General features: G+C 46.1%; 1 protein-coding gene across 2 annotated transcripts in view; it reads left to right on the forward strand.

Annotated features, from left to right (window-relative positions):
• Window positions 1-20,981, forward strand: part of LOC146175824 (equilibrative nucleoside transporter 2-like) — an 83,772-nt gene that overhangs the window by 43,596 nt on the left and 19,195 nt on the right. For both annotated transcript variants that reach the window (XM_084582177.1, XM_084582176.1), the window contains 7 exons: window positions 11,125-11,178; window positions 13,432-13,513; window positions 14,853-15,001; window positions 15,672-15,766; window positions 16,436-16,486; window positions 16,591-16,676; window positions 16,977-17,123. In XM_084582177.1, coding sequence (XP_084438303.1) covers window positions 11,125-11,178; window positions 13,432-13,513; window positions 14,853-15,001; window positions 15,672-15,766; window positions 16,436-16,486; window positions 16,591-16,676; window positions 16,977-17,123 — 664 coding nt within the window. The remainder of the gene's footprint in view (window positions 1-11,124; window positions 11,179-13,431; window positions 13,514-14,852; window positions 15,002-15,671; window positions 15,767-16,435; window positions 16,487-16,590; window positions 16,677-16,976; window positions 17,124-20,981) is intronic.

Below are 20,981 nucleotides of genomic sequence, written 5' to 3' on the forward strand. Positions count from 1 at the left end.
TGGACCATGTCACGCCACGCTTTCCGGTCTCTCACTATCTTCCTAACATCACGTAACTTCATCTGCAGTGCCTCGAGGATGCCATCTAACCATCGCGTTCGCTGCCTACCCCTTCTCCGGCGACCCTCAACCTTTCCCAACATCAAATCTTTCTCCAGCGACTCCTCTCTTCTCATCAGATGACCAAAGTAGCTGAGCTTTAACTTTAAAATTTGACCCTCCAATGGGCAGTCAGGGTTTATGGTCGACAATATCGACTGATGCAGGTGGTAAACTCTGCCACGTAATGAAAAATTGAATATTTGTGAGAAATCTAAGGGTAAGAACACAATTAGCAGCCCCCGAATACCATTGCTTCTGAGAACAAATCGGCTAGCACTCTGGTTTTGTACGGTTCTTGCTGTAAGCAGTTCGAATCCCTTTAAACTATTTAATTACATGAACCACGCAAATAGTTGGTCGTTTATCTTTTAATGTGTCTTGCTTTTTACGGTACATTCGAAACCTTTCTAAGCGAGAGCTGCTGTTTAAACCTGCCAAAAAAAAAAAGTTAGTTCCCGGTTTTTGTTCTCCTTGTTTCATACGGCAATTGACTCCGAGCAAAGAATTTTCAACTTCCTTCAGGATGGCTCTTATATCTTCGATTGCATCTTGAGGTGTTTTAAAGCCAAAATATCCCTTTAGAACATTATCAGACGACACGGGACCACGCCGGTCAGAAAAACATCGACGTTACGGTACGCCTGATATCTCACTCGTCTGAGCAAGATTCTCTCCAACTTCACAAATGGGGACATTTTTAGGAGGACGTCTTGTTCTCGGTGGCCGTATTGGTCAAGTGCACTCGGGAACCGTTTAAAAACACAGCTTCGCTTATTCGCGTGCTCATTCTACCGCAGCTCGCCCGATAGCGCATGCTCTAGCTCATAATTGTACTGTGAAAAACTGCGCCGAAATAAACACACCACAAGAAAGAAGACGGGACAAAGGCGCTTACTCACAACTGAGTTTATTGAAACCCACGAGTGATCTTATATAGGCGAAGTTTCCAAAGGGAAAGAAGGATGGGGAGAAAGATAGGGGAAATCATCAATCGACCATCGAGGACGCAAGGAAAACCCGGTTAATGGATAACAGAATCTAAAAACCTAATTTCGGAGGCCAGAATAGATAATGAGGGGATGCTGATACACCTGCTGTCAAACTTCTCAATGTAGAAAGCCTCCAAACTAACACGTGCCGTTTTATCCTTACTCTTTCCAAGAATCTTGGTCTCATTCAACCTGGCCCCGCATCCGTTGCAGTTGATTACGTGCGCAACCAAATGTGCGTACTTGTCTTTTAAATCTGACAAATTTCGTGCATGTTCCCCCAAACGCTCTTTGATGCATCGGCCAGTTTGGCCTACGTACAACTTTCCACACGTCAAGGGAATAGCATAGACCACTCCAACAGAACACTTTGTAAACGGAGAGTCGTGCCTTATCTGCCTTTGTCCCGTCTTCTTTCTTGTGGTGTGTTTATTTCGGCGCAGTTTTTCACAGTACAAATATGAACCAACTAGCCCAAGAAACGGTATTAATATTCTAGCTCATAAACCAAAACAAACCAAACTAATTTTGTAAACCAAAACTGGGTGAGTGTAAGTACTTACCGCTAAAAATTTGCTTCAGAGTATGTGTCCTCAGACCCTTACCCCGTACTAAGCTCGCCCTTGCACGCCTAGCATGATTTGATTCTTGTATGCATGAGGACAACAATGAGGGCGATGTGTTTAAATGCATCCCATCCGGCCTAGCTGTTGTTGCAGTTAAATTCTGTCCTCAACACTTCCAAACGTGTTCGCGGTAATGTCATTCAGAACTACGTTAGTTGCATTGTTTTGCTTCACATCATACTGGAGTGCATGCGGTATGTCAGCGGGAAAATAAGGTTTCGAGCTCTGATATAACATCTGATTAAACTGCCTTCGGAATAAAACTAAGCAGTCAACTTCCTTTATTTTGGCATTAGTTAACTGTTTAAAGCATATGCCAACAAGTCTCCCTGACCTCTATTACTGAATCCAATGCATCGTTCAATCTCAAACAGCCGCATGGGCATGCTCGAACACGCGATTTTGTCGCTTCTTCCGTGTTCACCCTTTTTTTTTTTTTTTATACTGCGCCAGCTTTCGAGCTGTCGCGTATCCCCGGCGGACGCCACGCTTGACCTTGAACAGCCGAGTAGGAGGAGGCGGAGGAGCAGAAGAAGAAGGCTGGTAACTTACACTCTCGCGTCATACCCTTAAAGGATGAGCTTAAGTGTCCCCAATAATGCAGCACCTTACACTGATAGGGCGTTATAGGGGAATAATGTAGGAGGCAAAAGAAGCTTCCGCCGTTGCTATCGCGATTCAACTAGGTTTAACCAGTTAAACCGCAACTATTTTTTTATTTAAACAAACAATGAATCCATTGTACACAAAAGTGAAGGGAATTTAATTTATTTTTGGTTTCATTAAAGTAAATAAACCCGGACAGGACAGGCAACAGGTGTTATGCACACCTGACTAAGGCCTGTCCTCCGAAAACATAATAATAAAAAAACGCGACACACGAAATAATCTTGCAAAAAATGCAACTTCAATTTCCATACACCGCAACAGGTTTAGCATGACAACAACCTGAGCCCCGTAAACATAAGTTTGCGTGCGTAATAGAGAACAATTGTTTATCGAATAAACGTTCTTGTATTCTTCTGTTCAGCTTGTGCGCGAATATCGTCTTTGTTTGTTTTGTTTGCTATTTGTTGTTGCTGTTTTTTTTTGTCTATTCGATCATCTACGAGGTACACCACATCGGCGTCTTCGTCTCTCGAGAGAGCTAAGCGCCGGCGTCCTGCAATACCGCTTTTTTTTTTCATGTATTGGTTCTGAAGCATACATACTTGACTGCTATTCGACTCTTATGCAAATTCTATCTGCGAGGCACCGCTGGCAGGTTTTACGCAAATACACAATACGCAAATAGCAACGATACTGGTGAGCCCAATGGAATGCCTGAGCGTCAATATCGGCTTTGGCGCGTGCAAAACGGCAACAAAAATTCGTGCGGTTACGCTCGTCATCTATTTCTTACAGCGGCAGAGTGGTTTGTAAAGTATCTGCAGTATGGAATTGACCATTATAGTGACCATGATAATTACTGTGCACTGCTGTGTTTTTTTGAAGGTTGCTTACTGTGACTTAAGTCTGCTTAAGAGGGGAAAGAGCGAAAACCACTTTACAGAACTAAATTGCATCGTCATGTTTGTCGGGACTGTCATCATCATTACTATCGCTACTATCAGCAATATCATCGTCCACTGAAGCACCGTCATTTTCATGCTACTATCATCAACATTGTCACTAACTGCAGCGTCATTGTCATCGCTATTACCATTATTGTCGCCATCACTAACTATACCGTCGTTTTCATCGCTACTATAATCCTCACGCTAGACAAGAATTGCGATTTGTTCCTTATGAGCCCGCCGTAGATTTATTTTTTCTCTATTCCCTGTCTCCGCCACAATACACACAACACAAAATGACATTTACAATGATCCCCTTGCATGTAGAAATTTTATAATCAACCAAATACAGCTGGCTTCGCCATATTAAAATTCCCTCGGGGACAACAGAGGCTCTACAATCAAAAGACATTCAGAAAATTGATCACCTTTTTCTTAATTTCCGCAAACCAGTGCATGTTTTACACGGAAGTATATTCGAGCTGGCCTAGCATCTGGTTCACAATGGTATCCAGCCATGCTCGAACGCCAAATAGCGTGCGGGTCAATAAACATTATTATATCATAAGGCATTCCCTCGTCGTTTTCTACACAGAGAACTCGTATCCCATACGGGTCCAGTGGAATGCCTTTCTTAATTGTTCTTTGCAAGACGTCACATAAGTGCGCGCCTTCCCAACAATGCAATATTGTATGATCAATTGTCTCCAACTGCTTCCAAATCAAACAATCAGGATTCCAATGAAGGAGCAGTCCTTTTTTTTTTTTTTTTTTCAAAAATGTTTTCACGCTCAACGTTTTAATGTGTAACTTAAAAAAGAAGCAGCTGCTGGTACCTGCTTTTGTTTTACCCGTTTCAATACATTACTGCCCTTGAATCCACCATAGGTTCAGGTAGAACAACATGCGTGCTCAACTAGAGGTCAAATGTATAGTGAGTGGTTCGATGGTTCGATTTCCGGTGGAGACTACAGATTTTTTTTTTTTTCTTAAGTGCGATGGATGTTCTCTGATCACACTTTCGATACACGGCGCCCAAGAAAGGCTTTCGCTTTTTAAAAAAATAGCAACCTTCGATTTATTGACAACTGCATCTTCGCATCATCTGCTATGCATGACAATGTTGCACCAACATCGGCTGCCCTCAACATATGCACGCGACGTGCTTGAAGCTGTGCATGATTTGAAGGTCAAACAAGTGAGACGCTGTAAAAAGTAGAACACATGCGTCAGAGGCGAAAGCACTCCCTGTCCCTTTTTTGGGACAATGAAGATTTGCGCCGCCACAGTAGACTTTGTTATCGCTGGGTTCACCTGTTTCTCGATCGCAAAACAGCAAAAACACACCTCATTGTTTCCGTTCTCAGATTGTCATTGGATGCTTCAATGTCTATGTTTTTCACACGGCATTTGTAAGCCACGCTTAAAAAGAAAGAGAGAGAAAGCGGGGAAGGGGGAGGGGGAAGGGGGTTTGGAGTTTTTGTTTCGGATAAATACAGCTAAGCAAAGTGCTTTGACGAGTGCTTGGAAGTAAACGGAAATTTTGTATATACCAAAAATGTCCGAGACTGCGTCACATAAATCCGTAAATTATGAAATTAATACACGGAGCAACCAACCTGTGCGACGTGATTACGATGCGGAGTTGTCACCATTAGACGTACGGCGTCAATGGCATTTGATCCTGGTATAAAACAGAATGGGTATATGGTTCGTATTGTTAAAACTGTAATAGTAATTTGGTTACCTTTCGGAATGCCCCTCTCAGTACTCAACTAAAATTGACCGTTCCTCGCGCGCTAATCTTATTTACGCTATTTCTGTTATTTTCATAAAGTTTTGTTCAAAACGACAAAATTTAGTTCATATATCACTTACCAGCAAAAAAAAAAGAAAGAAAAAGGGACGAAAACTTTATTTAGACGAAGGAAACTATGGTACATGCCTACTCCATGCAGTCAATAGACATTATTTTTGAATATTCAATACCGTTTGATGTTATGACATGGTAAATATTTATTCTTTTCATGACACCAAAACTGCTTATCTCTAACTTGTCCCTGCTCTAAAGCTGATTAATTCGCTGAATACATGATCAGAATGAGCAAACCATAAAAGTGGGACGAACGTTTCAACTCATTATTACTTCTGTTTTGAACAAATGTGACAGTGTGTCATCAAAACATGATTCTTGTATTAAAATGTTCAAAACTATTTTACGATCGCACATGTCGGTTAGCTTTTTGTACTGTTATACTTGTTTTGTTTCTTAACTGTAATTTTCCTCCTAACAGCTGTGTTGATTGCCGACGGCCGTAGTTTGACAGCCTGCCACCTGGCGTTCTGTCATTGTGAGAGCTCGCGGTCACTATGCATTGTTGCATCATGTTAATTTGTGTGTTACATGTGTTTATGCTGTCGGGCCTCGGAAACATTTGATGAGCTTGTAATGTTTCACCATTAAGCCTTGGTCCACTCTTGCATACTCCAAAAGTTGGATTAAATATTTTCCTAAATTCGGCTCTTAGCAAAAAAGAATATGAGGGAAAAATATCTTCCTATGGCCAAGAATTGACTACGGGACCTTCTGATGGAGGCCATATACGTCATTATAATACATATTTCTTTGACTGATATTCGCTTTCATAGTTCGTGAATATGTTCCCAATTAATATAGCTCCAAACTATGTTAAGTTTATTATAACAGCTCTCGTTTCTTTGAGAGCTTCCAATACAGGCATGACGGAAGACAAAAAGACGCATACTGCGGGTAACATTTATCTTTTTCTCAGCCACCTATAGGAGAAAAATACGCGCCCCATCGGCGGACTTGTTCCTAAACAATGCACTAAGCAGAATTAAGTTTATAAAGTTTAAGCCGTTTATGCACTGCATGCACATTGCATTTTTTGAAAACAACTTTAAGGTACCCGATTGCTCTCATAATCAACACAATCATGAAAAAAGACGTAACATATCCCTTTCCTTAGCTTGCTTTCAGTGACTATAAGCTTAATATACGCGTTAATTCTAGAGCGCTGTTCAACTAACGTGCGTCCATGGGGATGACTGTGAATGACATCTGTATTAATGTTGTCTTGACCAGTGCAGAAATTTGATCTTCCTGCAAATTATTTATTTCTGCTTAATCGGCACATGTACAAGAACGTAGCGGCACGCTTTGTGTTTTTCATACTGCAAGTATCATACATTAGAATCTCGGGTGACAGCTGACATCTCAAAGTAGGCACCCGACGGATCTTCACGCAAACGTCCGAGCTTGAACATCTCTTTTGAACTTCATATCGCAAGCAGAGCAGTAAATTGATCTATCAAAAGTTCTTTCGTATACGTACATGCTGTTCTCAAATTTTAGCACGCACTCAATGGATGTAAGCGCGCTAGAAATTAGTTTTTGTTTTGTTTTTTTCAGCACGTATACTGAAAACTGTTCGAGGATTGGCATAAAATCCTCCCACCATGGCGGCGCTGAAATTGTATTTATCCCCTTCTTAGGTTTCTCCTATTGGCATTATAAACACCATTACTGCCCGCCAGAATCATTATCGTGGCAGGATGGCAGTTTCCTTTTCTGCACGTTCAGCCGACAACGGTGAAGCTTCTCCGAGACAGGCGACGCGTTATAGCGTTGACACCCCTCTCTCCTCTCTAAGCACACTGACTGAGCCCGCACCTCCATCCTATGTAAACATCAGCATCTCGTCGTAAAAACGGGGCTGTGGCAAGCCTCGCGACCGATTATAAGCCATAGAGAGGCCCGCCTCTTGAGCAGCGTCAGCAGTACAACTCGCTGCTGTCGAACGAGCGAAGAGAAATAGCTGGCCTCGCTTATCTTTAGCAGACGCCCTCACTCTCCTCTTTACGATGTTCCTCGCCTCGAGTTCCTTCAGGGAGAAACTCTAATTCGCGTATGACTGCAGGGGCACTGTAGTGTTTTATAGAACCCGCGTGCGCGGACCTAGGTGACAGTGTTATCGCCGTGTGCCTCCGCTGCTACATACACGTAGCGAGTGCAATTTTCCCGAGAGCTGAAGTGTCCGTGAGCCACATCCGCGCCGCTCGACCACATTTGCATGAGCGTGTTAAAAAACCAGAAGTGTCGAGGCTGTATAGTTATATGAAGCAAAGATAGAGAGACCAGCGACGCTCTGCACTCTGCGGGAGCAATGTCAGAGCGATAGACGCAGACGGAGAAGAGGGAGTGTTCTCGAGCGTAAACGGCATCGTCATTCTCATCAGCAGAGTGGTGTGCCATGAGAGAAGAAAGATGCAGTCATAACCTTCTATTCAAAGGCAGCGCTGTCCAAGTACGTCTTGGCATATATATATATATATATATATATATATATATATATATATATATATATATATATATATATATATATATATATATATAGTGTATGTGGTATTGAGACGAAAGCCTTTAATGGCTCATCGTTGTCAGCAAAAGTGTCACGCTTTTGGCGGCGCTCTGATTGGCTGAGGTGGGGATGACATCATAGAGGTCTCGACCAATCACAGGGCTCTATCGTTTGGCAGGCGCTGCCAACTCGGGCCTCTCCTTTCACATGGGCGGATGGCATCAGAATCAGCCTGTCAAGACCCTTGCATTCACGTGATTCCTAGGCCACGCACACGCTCATATCGGCTTGGTTAAAGCGGTGCTTTATATGTTGGCTGGTAGCTTACGCTATCGCGTCATACCGATTCAGGCGTCCGTGTGGCGCCCTTCATTTGGCACTTCCTCGAACGCCGCACCACGCAGCCTATAGAAGTAGATGCAGTAAAACCACGAAACAGCGAAGTTTCAAACAAAGGCTTTCGCCTTATCGCAATTTAGTGGTCCAAAGTGCCACACAGTTTGTTTGTTTTTCTGTATTGTGGTTCAGGGGGGGGGGGGGGGCGATAAAAGCTAAAGGTTTAGGAGCTTTATAGACATGGCTGTATGGATGTGGGTCTGCGCGACCATGTCGTCGTCGTCGTCTGTGCACTACAGGTCTCCTATTACACAACCTGCCCAGCCATCCCACTCAACTTCCAAACTGCATCGCAGTTCGCCCATCATAAGCCGTAACGTCTGATTACAAACAAGCCATACACACCTAAACTCCACCCTGTATACCCGCTGACTGTACCTGGCTACGCTAACGAAGCTAACGCGTGCTAGCTCCCACTTCCGGCTTATATACTTGTCTGGTTTGTGAATGAATGACGGGCCGTGCGTCTTCCCTACATCCCTAACCAGCTCCCTAAACTCTCTTGCCTGATTCCCTCGCTGCGCCTAGTCACTCCCTGCACCCGCGATGCTGAGCGACGATGCATCATGCCCTGCATTGCACGTCGTCGTCTTTGACGTTGTCTGCGTCGCCAACCCCTGCCTGCCGTTGCAGGTAGTGGCAGAGTGTTCTTCAAAAAGGGCGCGAGACGAAAAAAAGATATTATTCTGTAATAGTGCTGAAAGTAATTGCATGTTCGCAATTCTGAAATGTGATGCAGCAAGCTAACGCGCGCTACAAACCTCCAATTGCGACCAGGTGCCTAACTAAAATAGTTAGAATTTAACCAGCTACTAGCTAACACGGTCACTTCTTTTACTGATATCCGTCAACACTGGCTTTTTGAACGTCTCAGAAGTATATTTATATCACAAGAAGTCTGGCTGTTAAATACCCCAGTTCACCTTCGCTGATTCAAGCATTTCGTTCGAGTACATCATTAATCATATCTGTTGATAAAGAAAAAGCTACAACATGTGCGGCAAAACATTTTGAACACTGTATACCTCGTTCAATGGTTTCGTGAGCTGACAGTGCAGGGAAACCATCTGTTTGAATTTTAAGCTCACCCTGCCACATGCTGCAGAACCAAAGTATGTAGGCCGTACGGACAGCTATAGCAGACGATATTTTTGTAGATAAGATAAGATCAAATCAAACACAAATGCACGATTACATTTTTTTTTTTTTGACAACAACACATCAGTTACTTGCATGGCAGGGCCATTATACCTGGCCTCATAACTTTGAGGAAAAAAAAAACCTTTTTTAGCGAGAACTTAATTACATAGCTCCCATCGCCTGCACGTTTCTTGAACTGTGTCTCAACGGCTTTTAGCGCCGTTTTAAAACACAAACTAGACTCGCTGAACATTTCCTTCCCCGCATCAGCTATATTTATACGCAAACTTCGCTAAATAACTAGAAAACATTCAGACCGGTTACCTTAGCATCCCTTTCTTGTAATACTTTCCCCGAAATCTTGCTGCCAACGTTCCATTGCGGCCGTTCTTGCGCAACTAAAACCACTTGTTGAATAACCTTTAGGTTAAAAATTATCTTCATTTTACTGCGTTTGCTTTGTTTTTCATTTCAGTATGTTCCTTTCCACGTGATACCCTCTGACGCAATGCTTGATGAATTAAAAAAAAAAGTTGAAGTGATTGCTGATGAGACCTGAGCACATTCAACTGGTCAACGCGAGGGGCAGGTTTGCAGAAAAAGTGGAGAGAACTATAGACGATGTTCACGCCATTAACCAGGTCGAAGAGATTCACTCATGATGTAGCCAGCTCCTGTATACATAGCATAATAAGAAGGCTTTTCTTTTTCAGTTAGAATATCATCAGTCATGCAGGCACTGCATAAGTAACAAGTAATGTGAACTCATGTGAATACGCCGAGAAATATTTACAGGAATTGCACAGCGGCCAAACCTCCCCAGGAAGACTGAAAGAATACCGATCAGACAGGTTTTTTAGGCATGGAGGCCCAAGCTCTAAGCTTTTATTCACTGAGAGCGGTAAGCGCCTGCAGGGTTGAAGGAAGAGCTACATATTCTATATTCTAGAAAAAGAGCGGATACAACTCCAGTAAACTTGAATTTACTGATGCTGTATCTCTGCTAAGGTTTTATTACAGAGAAGATGCAATAGTTTAAGTACGTAGAGAGGTGTCGGAAATAGCAAGCAAGTACACACTGCAGAGCGAAGTATTAATTCCTGCTTGGAAAAAATATATATTACTAAGAGGAAGATAATGCGTTGAAGTACATTTTAAAGATAATTTTCAATTGTGAACAGCAGCTTACCAATATTTCTTAGAAGCATTCTGGCAGTATATCTGTACTCTGTAGCTCTGCCGATACAGTATATACTTGCCTATGTCGCTGTCCTGCAAGTTTTGTCTGAGGTGTGTTGTCTAAACCGAGGTGGTCATGTGAGGGTGAACGGATGGCCATAGTACTCCAGGTTTCACCGAGTTACCGGCCGAGCTATATTTGGACGTGTTCCTGTGCACCATTTTCGATGGAGGCGAAAAGCAAGGTGCCCGTGTGCTGTGCTATGTCAGTGCACGTTAAAGAACCCCAGGTGGTCAAAATTTCCGGAGTCCTCCACTAAGGCGTCGTCTCTCATAGCCTGAGTCGCTTTGGGACGTTAAACCCCACAAGCCAGCCAACCATTTTGATTAATGGCAACACTGTGGAAGCATGACTCACAACTTATGCGTACACTGCTTGTGCGTACGCTGAGTAGGTTTGTGGAGGGCTCCGGAAAGTGTGTGTGTGTGTGTGTGTGTGTGTGTGTGTGTGTGTGTGTGTGTGTGTGTGTGTGTGTGTGTGTGTGTGTGTGTGTGTGTGTGTGTGTGTGTGTGTGTGTGTGTGTGTGTGTGTGTGTGTGTGTGTGTGTGTGTGTGTGTGTGTGTGTGTGTGTGTGTGTGTGCGCGCGTGCGTGCGTGCGTGCGTGCGTGCGTGCGTGCGTGCGTGCGTGCGTGCGTGCGTGCGTGCGCAGAAGGCCGCACCAGCGAACCGCATCTCTTTCTTTCATTGTTGCAGTTCGGGAGAAGTAGCCGCTGCGAGGATGCCGGCGCCTCCGGGACCCAGAGACCCGTAAGTGGCAAAGTGGCATACACAGCTAACAAGCGCTCACTCTGACTCCATCTGCGGATAAGATTGTTCGTCACACAAGAGGTCATTCACTGTAATGTGCGGTTCACGCAGAGGGAAGGTTTCTATGCTGTCGATCAAGGATAGGTTGGTGGGAAAGGTGACGAATCGACAGCAAGACAATATTCCACACGACACTACGATCAAGGTCATTTGACCTTTTTAGTTTTTTATTCCGGTCACGATAAATTTGCGAGGATTCGAAAAGCTAGGGGCAGAAACAGTAACTATATGAGAAACGCCAGAATTGAGTAGGTTAAGTAGTCCACTATAGCAGAAATCCTGTGTGTGTTTACTGTGTTTACTAAACGCGTCATCAACAGTGCAAAAAAGTTATACAAGCAGCGGAACCCAATTATGTGCTACTCATATAATTTTAACAATATACTCTCAAAGTCAATACTTTTTGCTGCGCGTTTGTACTTATCCTAAAGGATTACGAACTGTGCGACCACTGAGTCACGCCATTTTTATGAGGGCAACAACAACAACAGTGCTCTAGTACTGCACGCGTCTGAGTCTGCGGGACAGAGTGAAGTAGAGTCATTAGATGTTCTTGTGTCCCTCAGCACAGCAGCGCGGTGATGCGCAGAAGTTTCTTGACGAGCAAGAAAAGTGTATTAAAATACTCTGTTACAATAATTAACTCGCCTCAACCATTATACAGTCATACGCGCTGCGAACGAGCAAAGCCCGCATGTGCCTCACGCGGACACCCCAAAACTCGGTTGCAAGCAAAAGGTTTTCAACTATTGGAGTGGTCTCCCGGTAAACCGCTATACCTCTGTGCTAGTACGTCACCGTTACGCTAAAATTCCCTGAGTGACGCCAAGCCGACGCCAACGCGAACGGTTCGCGAATATTCTATGTGTTCCATCATATCAACACCCGCTTCACAGCAGCGTCACGAGAAGGTAATCTGCGCCAGGGTGTATTTTCGCATTACAGCTGAAAAGAAAGTTATATGTCAGTCCAGATGTCGTACCATGGGAATGTAGCATCACGGGACGGCAGCAAAGCGTGGCCATTCACGAGTCCATAAAGCCCAGTCGGCGATAAACAGCGGTGAGGCTGTGTACCCTCTTCGCGGTGCAGAGGAGGAGACGAACGGCCAAGGTCAAAGTCGTTCGGGATATCGAGGGAACTACAAAACCGCAAACCTCTCGCGTGCCGGTGGCCACAAGAAGCTTTTAAGCGAGTGAGCTGTCCTTAGCGGGGCATCATATTTTTGCGCTAATTTAATAGCCCCAACAGTTGGACTGGCATGCAGCCTCAAGGGCCAGTTTAAAGCTAGGTATAGGATTCTCATCATTCACAACTCGCTTCTTCCGGTTTAATAGAACTAATGCTTTGGAGCTGCCAAACTCTGCGTTAAAAAATGATCGCACTTCCTTCCTCCATTATCGCACTTCATTATTTCGATCTCTGTGTAAGTCCGAAAGTTTCGTATCTATATAGTTCGAATGAATTCATGCTAGTACACCTAAAACATGCGTCCTAGTTTCGAACACTTTGTTCGACTATATTATCTATAGTCAAATAAATGAGTCCAGGCCTACCATGCGAAACCCTCGAGATTTCGTTTTCCGCTTTGGTACCTGAATTCAATTATGCGTGAAAAGCTAGGGGTGACACGAAAAGTAAGCGGACCGTTGTTGCTAGATTTCAGTTTAGAGACGCATCGCCATCTCATATTGGGGAGCGTATAGCAGCTTCCTGTCTGGGCGCAGCGCTAAAATTGTGCGCGCCATGACTTACGATTCTGATCGCAGGCGGCAATTAACACAGTGTTCTCTTTACTGTTTTCTGCATACCGTTATGAATGATAGGGAGGGGCGTGCCTACTTTCGACAACGGTCAGGGCTGGGCGGTCAGAAGAACGCGTACTCCTGCGTTACTGTTCATATTACTTGCGGATGTATGTATACTGCAGCACCGGTAATCAATCGAGGTACTAACTGGTGTCGCGTACCCCTCGCCTGGTTCCAGGCTTGTTCACAGGATTGCGTCGTAACGGAATATAGCACTGATTTGGCTGCAGGGTCCTTGCTCGGCATTTTATCGCAGCCCATGAAACTGCGAACTCCGAGGTCACAATAGCGCTATCGGCTAAATGAAGAGGTTTCACGGTTCGCAATGAGAGCAGAAACTAGTAGCGCACACAGGTCGCGTGAACCCCATTTATTTATTCTCCAGGTACCACTTCGTCAACTTCACCATGTTCCTCTTCGGCATTGGTTCCCTGCTGCCCTGGAACTTCTTCATCACAGCCGACGACGTGAGTATTACAGAGTGTAAAGGAACTTTTTATGCATACAGCGCGAATATCAGTGGCCGACGGGTGCAGCCACAAACATTTCAGTAATGCGAAAAGGGTGTAAGGAATACGACATGCCTAACGAAAAATTCTAGTAGTTGCTACCATGTGCCCAGCCACGCGAACTACCCAACTGTGCGTGCTCATGGCGTCGCAGATGAATAACACAGTGTAACGTCACATTGCCATTGCAGCTGTCATCACACGTGAAGCAGAATGTTTGCTTTCAAGCTTCATCATTTGTACGACAGATGTAAACACATTTTGTTTTGATGGTTATCTTGAAGCCTACCACCATCCCCCACGGGACGAGGGTATTGCTTTGTTGCGAGTTCTCTGTGATGTTAAACGCGCTGAAGATCTGTTATAACCTCCATATTGACAAAAAAAAAAAAAAGAGAACAACAGGGAAATAAACAGATGTATAAACAATGATGGGGTGAGAAAACGAGCTGCATGCGCTATTAAGCACCCCTGTTATTTTAATTGCTACTCATCAAACCCAAAACTTGCCTGTTCGTCTCGCAGCTTTGAAGTTTGCCCGCGTTGCTCGCTAAACCAGCTTGCAAAATAGTACCTAATTTTTGGGTTCGTGTTTTATCATTTGTAATGATGCCTAGCACATTATTGTATACTGATCACCACGTCACATTTGCCTACGACTGCTGAATAATTTATAACTGGATTTCTTTGCTCACCTGTTTCGGTTTCAACAGCCGAGCGATGGCTGTGACGTCACAGTCAAGTCTAGGTCACGCGAGTGATGAAAATACAGCGATATAATCATTTCTGTTTCATTTGAATTCACTACGATAATAAAGCCAGCCTGCCTCGAAAATAGGAATCACTACAAATGAGGAATGAGCGACTATATCGCTGTTTTTTTTTCATGTCGCGCGTCAAGACATGATTGTGACGTCACATCCACCTCTCGGCTGTAGAAACCGAAACTGGTTAAAAAATAAAATTCAATTATAAATTATATATCGATCGTAGGCAGAAACTGCGTATAGATCGATATACAGGAATGACTTAGGCATTATTAACAAGAAGAAAAATGCCACCAAAATTTGGTGTCTATAGTCTTTTAGAGTGTCTCGAATGCAGAGGTTTTTACAATACGACCTATATCACGTACGTTGTTCCTATGTTTAGACTGGCCCTGCTTACTTGAGGCAATCTGCACTTGCGATATGTGTTTGTACTTCATGTGTTTTGACGAAGTGACAGTAAAGTAGTTATGCTCTTGGTTCAGCTAAGAGCGCTGCTTTCGTTTCCGGTCTCCTCTCACGCAATGCAGTACTGGCGGTACAAATTCCGCAACGTGAGCGCACCTACCACGTCAGGCCAGAAGAGCGACATGCAGGCGGCCTTCACCAGCTACCTGGCCATCGCCAGCAAGGCGCCATACATCCTATCCCTAGTCCTCAACACCTACCTCAGCCACCGGTATGTTCACAGACACGAACGTATACGCAAGCTGGAAATTGCATTCATTGCTATCATAGGGGGCAGAGCAAAATGTATATGGAACAACGCTGCTAGTTGTTTAAAATACAGCTAGAGGACAGCAGGTCACATGTGTTTTAATCTGTTTCATTACTTCAACTAAAAGCTGACGCGAACTATATAGTTACAGCAGGCGCGAACCATTTAGTTCACTCGACCGACGTGCGCGTTTCAATTATGTCAAAGGTCGAAATCCTAGCAGCCTCCATAAAGTCGAAAGGGGTCGTGAGTATGGATGACCACAGCGCGCTGGTCACTGAGGCAAGGTGGCGCAGGAACAAAACCGATTTGTATCGGGATAAAACCAGATCATTATCGATCGGGTGCGAGCATAACTGAAAGGATCGGCGCGCGCTCAGTCGGGCACCGAAGATAAAATTCCTAGCTTGTGTAATACTGCACACTTACCTTGCACGCGCTCTAAATTACGATGCATGAAAGTACACAACTCCCTCCGAGATGCAGCACCCAGATTCTGGACATAAGTCAAACATAACTGTTCTCCATGTCAGAGTGAGGTCGCACAGTCTTTATCCACAAGATGCCCTGGCAGCGACCACTTGCAGTATGCAGGCGCAGTAACGTAGCCGTTTACTGTACACATGCGCAGTATCCGGCCCTCTGTGCGGATCGGCTGGCCTCTCCTGGGGTGCACGCTGTTCTTCGTAGCCACTGCAGCCCTGGTCAAAGTCGACACGGACGAACGTAAGACGCCGCTTGTGTAGAGACGCCGCCGCTGCATCATTAAATAGTATTTGTGGCGCCTGGCTATGCAGCTTCCAAGCGTAACCACAGCGACTGTCGCCCTTTCTGCTGGCTTCGCCCCAGTTGAGAGTGTAGAGGCGTGGGGTTTTGAAGGATGCGCATGCGATAGCCAGAAGGTTCACGGTGAACTGGTATTTGCACAAGCGATGTATCCCTCTCAAGACAAAGAAAGGCGATCGCGCATCAGGTGACCGAAACGTACCGCTTTCGAGGGCTCGAGAGGTGGACCATCTGCTTCGCAAGCCGAAACTATTATCTCTCAGCTACCTGGGACATGAGAGAGAGAGAGAGAGAGAGAGGAGGGGGGAGGGGGGGGGTTCTCCGCATGTGTGTCCGGCAGGATTCACGATTTCGATGTCCAAATGCAAAGAAAATGAGTTCTACGTCACGTACATTCCTTGTCCTCGTGCTCCCTCATATGGCTATGCTCATGACGTGCAAAGGCATTCTGGAGTGTGAAAGCGCTCAGGCCTTTCGGCAAAGATCCAGATCACTAATGCATGCAGTCCGGTTTAATATTGTGGAGTAGCAGTGGATAGGTTGCTAATTGCGCTAGTTCGTGCAGATCTTTCCGATTCCACTAAGAAGGGCTACATTTCTTCTCTGCAGACCAGACAGCTTTCATGGCAGCCACGTTGGTCATCGTGGTCCTGATCAACAGTAAGTGGCACGGTTGTGCATGATAAAGCGTATATACATATGTATATATGGAAACAACGTATACGTTGGGAGTGTTACATTGCGTTTTCATTGCTTTTCCTCAGTCTTCTGTGGATTCCTGCAAGGAGGAGGCACGGGCCTCGCTGGTTGCTTTCCTGAAAAATACATGGCCTCCAACCTAAATGGACAGGTATGCTCGACTGCCGAAGGTATATGGCTCTTTACAAATATAAATAGAGTAAAAATATTCATTACCTTGGCAACAGGCAGCATATGTATTTTTCTTGTTGTTAGATAGATTGGAAAGAAAATCGAAATGCGAGGAAGTTTCTACCTGCCACTCTCTGACAAGCCAGCAAGCAACCTTTTATGTAGCCCGCTTACGTTGATGCTAATAAAGAAAACATAGGACCTAAAGACCTTCCAAAAGTAATTTATAAGGAGACATATTAGTCGCAGGGCAAAAAAGATATATGTTTTTTGTTTGCAGGCGATGGGCGGAATTTTTGCAACAGTGGCACAGATCCTGTGCTTGCTAGGTGATGCATCGGCTACTACGAGTGCCTTGCTCTACTTCCTCCTAGCTGTCGTCACACTAATTTTCACCCAGATCTGCTTTGCAATATTAGTGAAAACGGTGAGTGTCTTGCTTGCAAATACGAGAAGCTGTATGTGCATCATCCTCTCTCGGAAGGTCAGTGACACATAGCACGGAAGAAATGAACCCCCATACTGGTTGCACCAAAATATTGTGAGCACTGTGTGTCGCTTCTTCTTCCACACGGCTGAACGTGCTGCAGCCACCGTAGTGCTGCTTCATCTTCATCCTGCTCCCTCTTGTAGATACCCATCGTCATCGCGGAGTGTGTTTGGCTGCAGTGTGCGACCAAGGCTTCAGGTCTGCAATAAAGCCTGATTCCCCAAGTCCGACCTTCGCGTTACCTTACACGTGGTGGAGGTGCGCCTTGATTTCCCCGCTGCTTCGTCACCTGCATCCACCTGGAGCTTCGTTCTGGCCGCCGTTTGACCCCGACCACCATCGTCATGACTCAAGAGGGCCACTCCGCTACTTCGGCTTCTACCAACTCGACTCCAGCTCCCCTTGCCACTTGGACTGTCAGCAGCCCTCAGCGCGACCCGCAAATGTTCGCCGGTCTCCGAGGCGACGACGCTGATGACTGGCTCGACAGCTACGACCGGGTCAGTGCTTTCAACCGGTGGGACGATTCGCTTAAACTAATTAATGTGTCCTTTTATTTGACGGATGTGGCCAAAACGTGGTTCCTAAATCATGAATCGACGATTCCTGACTGGGCTACCTTTAAACAAAAGTTACGCCAGATTTTCTGCGCTCCTACTGTTCGCACGGAGTCCGCCAAGAAGAAGCTAGAAGCCCGACTTCAGCGGTCCAATGAGACCTATACCTCTTATATCGAAGATGTTCTAGCACTTTGTCGGCGCATAAATGACACCATGCCAGAGGCCGAGCGGGTTCGGCACGTCCTTAAAGGTATTGGGCCACTCGCCTATAACGCCCTGGCCGTGCAGAACCCTACCACAATTGACGCCATCATATCGACCTGTCAACGCCTTGACGAACTACAGTCAATACGCCTGCAGCCTGATCCCACTTCATTTGGTTTCACTGCCGAAGCTGACCTCCGTGCTCTTATTCGCGGATTAATTCGTGAAGAGCTCTCGGCTCAAGGTAATTTGTGCCGCCCTGCATCTGAGCCACATCCTTCAAGTGCCGGCCTGCGTAGCATTGTCAAAGAAGAGCTGGCCTCAATGACCTATTGCCCGCCAACATCGGTCGCTCCTACCATCTGTCAGGCGCCAACGTACGCCCAGGTCACATCCTTGCCGCCTGCAGTTGGAGCGCCTACCACTGCTCATGTCGCTGCATTGGCACCACCTGCCGCGGCGCCGACATACTACCCTAACTGGCGCCCAGCCCGCCCTGTTTGTTATTACTGCGGGTACCGAGGCCATATTTCCCGCTTCTGTCGTCGCAGGCTCCAGAATGAACGCCGCGGCTACGAATCATTTGAAGCAGACTACCCTCCTCGCTTTTCCGGCTCTAACCACCGTTCATTCCCTGATTATCCCCGACGTTCATCACCCCCGCCAGAAAGCCCCGCTCCGCCTGCTGGTTACAGGCCTTCAAGACGCCGTTCTACTTCGCCTTTTCGCCGCTCAACCTCGCCTCTCCGTCAAGCTTCTCTGACGACCCCCCGCTTGTCGGAAAACTGACCACTGCAGTTTTAGGAGGGAAAACTGCACTCTTCGACCATCCCAAAAATCCTCCGGAACGTCCCTGGAATATTATTTTAGTGCGGGTTGAAGGTTTGTCTGTTGAGGCTTTGGTTGACACGGGCGCCGCTGTTTCTGTGATACACACTGACTTGTGCTCCCGCTTGCGAAAAGTGAAAACGCCTTATGATGGACCTGAACTCCGTGGAGCTAATGGTGCAATAATTCGGCCTTCTGCTAAGTGTACTGTGCGAGTTTTTGTTGATGGTGTCCGCCACCATGTACAATTTGCCGTGATGTCACCCTGCGCTCACCCAATTATTTTAGGCTGGGATTTTCTGTCTGCCGCATCAGCCAGCATTTCGTGTCGCGACAGGGTCATTTACATGACCGAGAGCGATCCGTCTTCTGAACCTCCCGAGCCCCGTTATCGCCTACTTGCCGCTACTGACTCAGTGTTGCCCCCTGGATGCGAACAACTTGTTGCGCTTACTGCTACTGACATTGATAACGGAGATGTGCTAATCGTGCCTTCTGATCGCCATCTGACCCGTGGAATCGCGCTACCACCAAGTCTTGTTCGGTTTGAACATGGCACAGCGCTTGTCGCTGCTTCGAACACTTCGCCAGAGCCCACTGTGCTGACTAAAGGGACATGTTTTCCTTGTGCCCTGGACATTCACCCGGTGTCCCTCACCACCCTTACCGCCCCCTCTTCCTCACCAGCAGCTTCTTCTGATGCTTCTCTCTGTGTTCTCTTTGGCACCATCAATCCCGACCTTCCTGCGACTCACCGCCAAGCTTTGCAGGAATTACTTCGAAAACACCAAGCCTCCTTTGATGTCACTTCTCCGACCTTGGGCCGAACGTCTTCTGCACAGCACCGCATTATTACAGAAGGTACTTCTATTGTTAGCCGCCGCCCTTATCGTGTTTCCTTATCAGAACGTAAAATCATAGAAGATAATGTGAATGATATGCTCCGACGAGACATTATTCGGCCATCAGCTAGCCCCTGGTCATCTCCGGTCGTCTTGGTCAAAAAAAAGGATGGCTCCGTGCGTTTTTGCGTTGATTACCGCGCACTTAACAAAGTCACTCGCAAAGACGTTTACCCTATGCCACGAATTGACGACTCCCTCGACTGTCTTCAGGGCGCCGAATATTTCTCCACTTTGGATTTGCGTTCCGGTTACTGGCAGATACCGATGCACGAAGCCGACAAAGAAAAAACCGCATTCGCTACTCCCGATGGGCTTTACGAATTCAATGTCATGCCTTTTGGACTTTGTAATGCCCCCGCTACGTTTGAGCGCATGATTGACACTGTTCTTAGAGGACTTAAGTGGAAAACATGCTTGTGCTACCTGGACGACATAGTTATCTTCTCTGCGACTTTTTCTGATCATTTATGCCGCCTTGATCAAGTATTAACGTGCCTAGCATCCGCCGGTCTCCAGCTGAACACAAAAAAGTGTAATTTCGCCAAGAAAGAAATCAAGATCCTGGGCCACCTCGTCAGCCGCGATGGCATTCGACCCGACCCTGACAAGCTTGCTGCAGTTTTGAACTTTGCACGCCCTCAACGGACTAAGGAACTACGCAGTTTCCTTGGCCTGTCTTCGTACTTTCGCCGTTTCATTCGCAATTTCGCTACCATTGCTGCACCGCTCCACCGCCTCCTTACCGACAGTACTACTTTCAATTGGTCCGAAGAATGCGAAAAAGCTTTCCAAACCCTAAAGAATGCCCTCACTTCGGACCCTGTTCTCGCTCACTTCGACGACACTGCTGCTACCATTCTCCACACCGATGCCAGCGGCGTCGGTATCGGCGCCGTACTTCTGCAAAGTGACACCGCTTCTCGGGAAAAAGTAATTGCGTTTGCCAGTCGAACTCTAACACCAGCGGAACGCAACTACACTATCACAGAGCAAGAGTGCCTCGCCGTCGTTTGGGCAGTTCAGAAATTCCGCCCCTACCTCTACGGCCGCCATTTCACGATCGTTACCGATCACCACGCTCTGTGCTGGTTATCAACCCTCAAAAATTTGACTGGACGCCTTGGCCGTTGGATTCTGCGTTTGCAGGAATACCACTTCGATGTCATATTCAAATCAGGTCGCAAACATCGAGATGCCGATGCTCTTTCCCGCTGCCCGCTCCCAGAATCACCACCTAGTGCTTCTTCGCGCCTTCCTGCGTGCACCCTCGGCGTCGCAATGTCGTCCAGAGCTCCAAA

The sequence above is a fragment of the Amblyomma maculatum genome, chromosome 10 (genome assembly GCF_055883805.1).
Source record: "Amblyomma maculatum isolate TAMU_Amacu chromosome 10, ASM5588380v1, whole genome shotgun sequence".
Lineage (NCBI taxonomy): Eukaryota > Metazoa > Arthropoda > Arachnida > Ixodida > Ixodidae > Amblyomma > Amblyomma maculatum.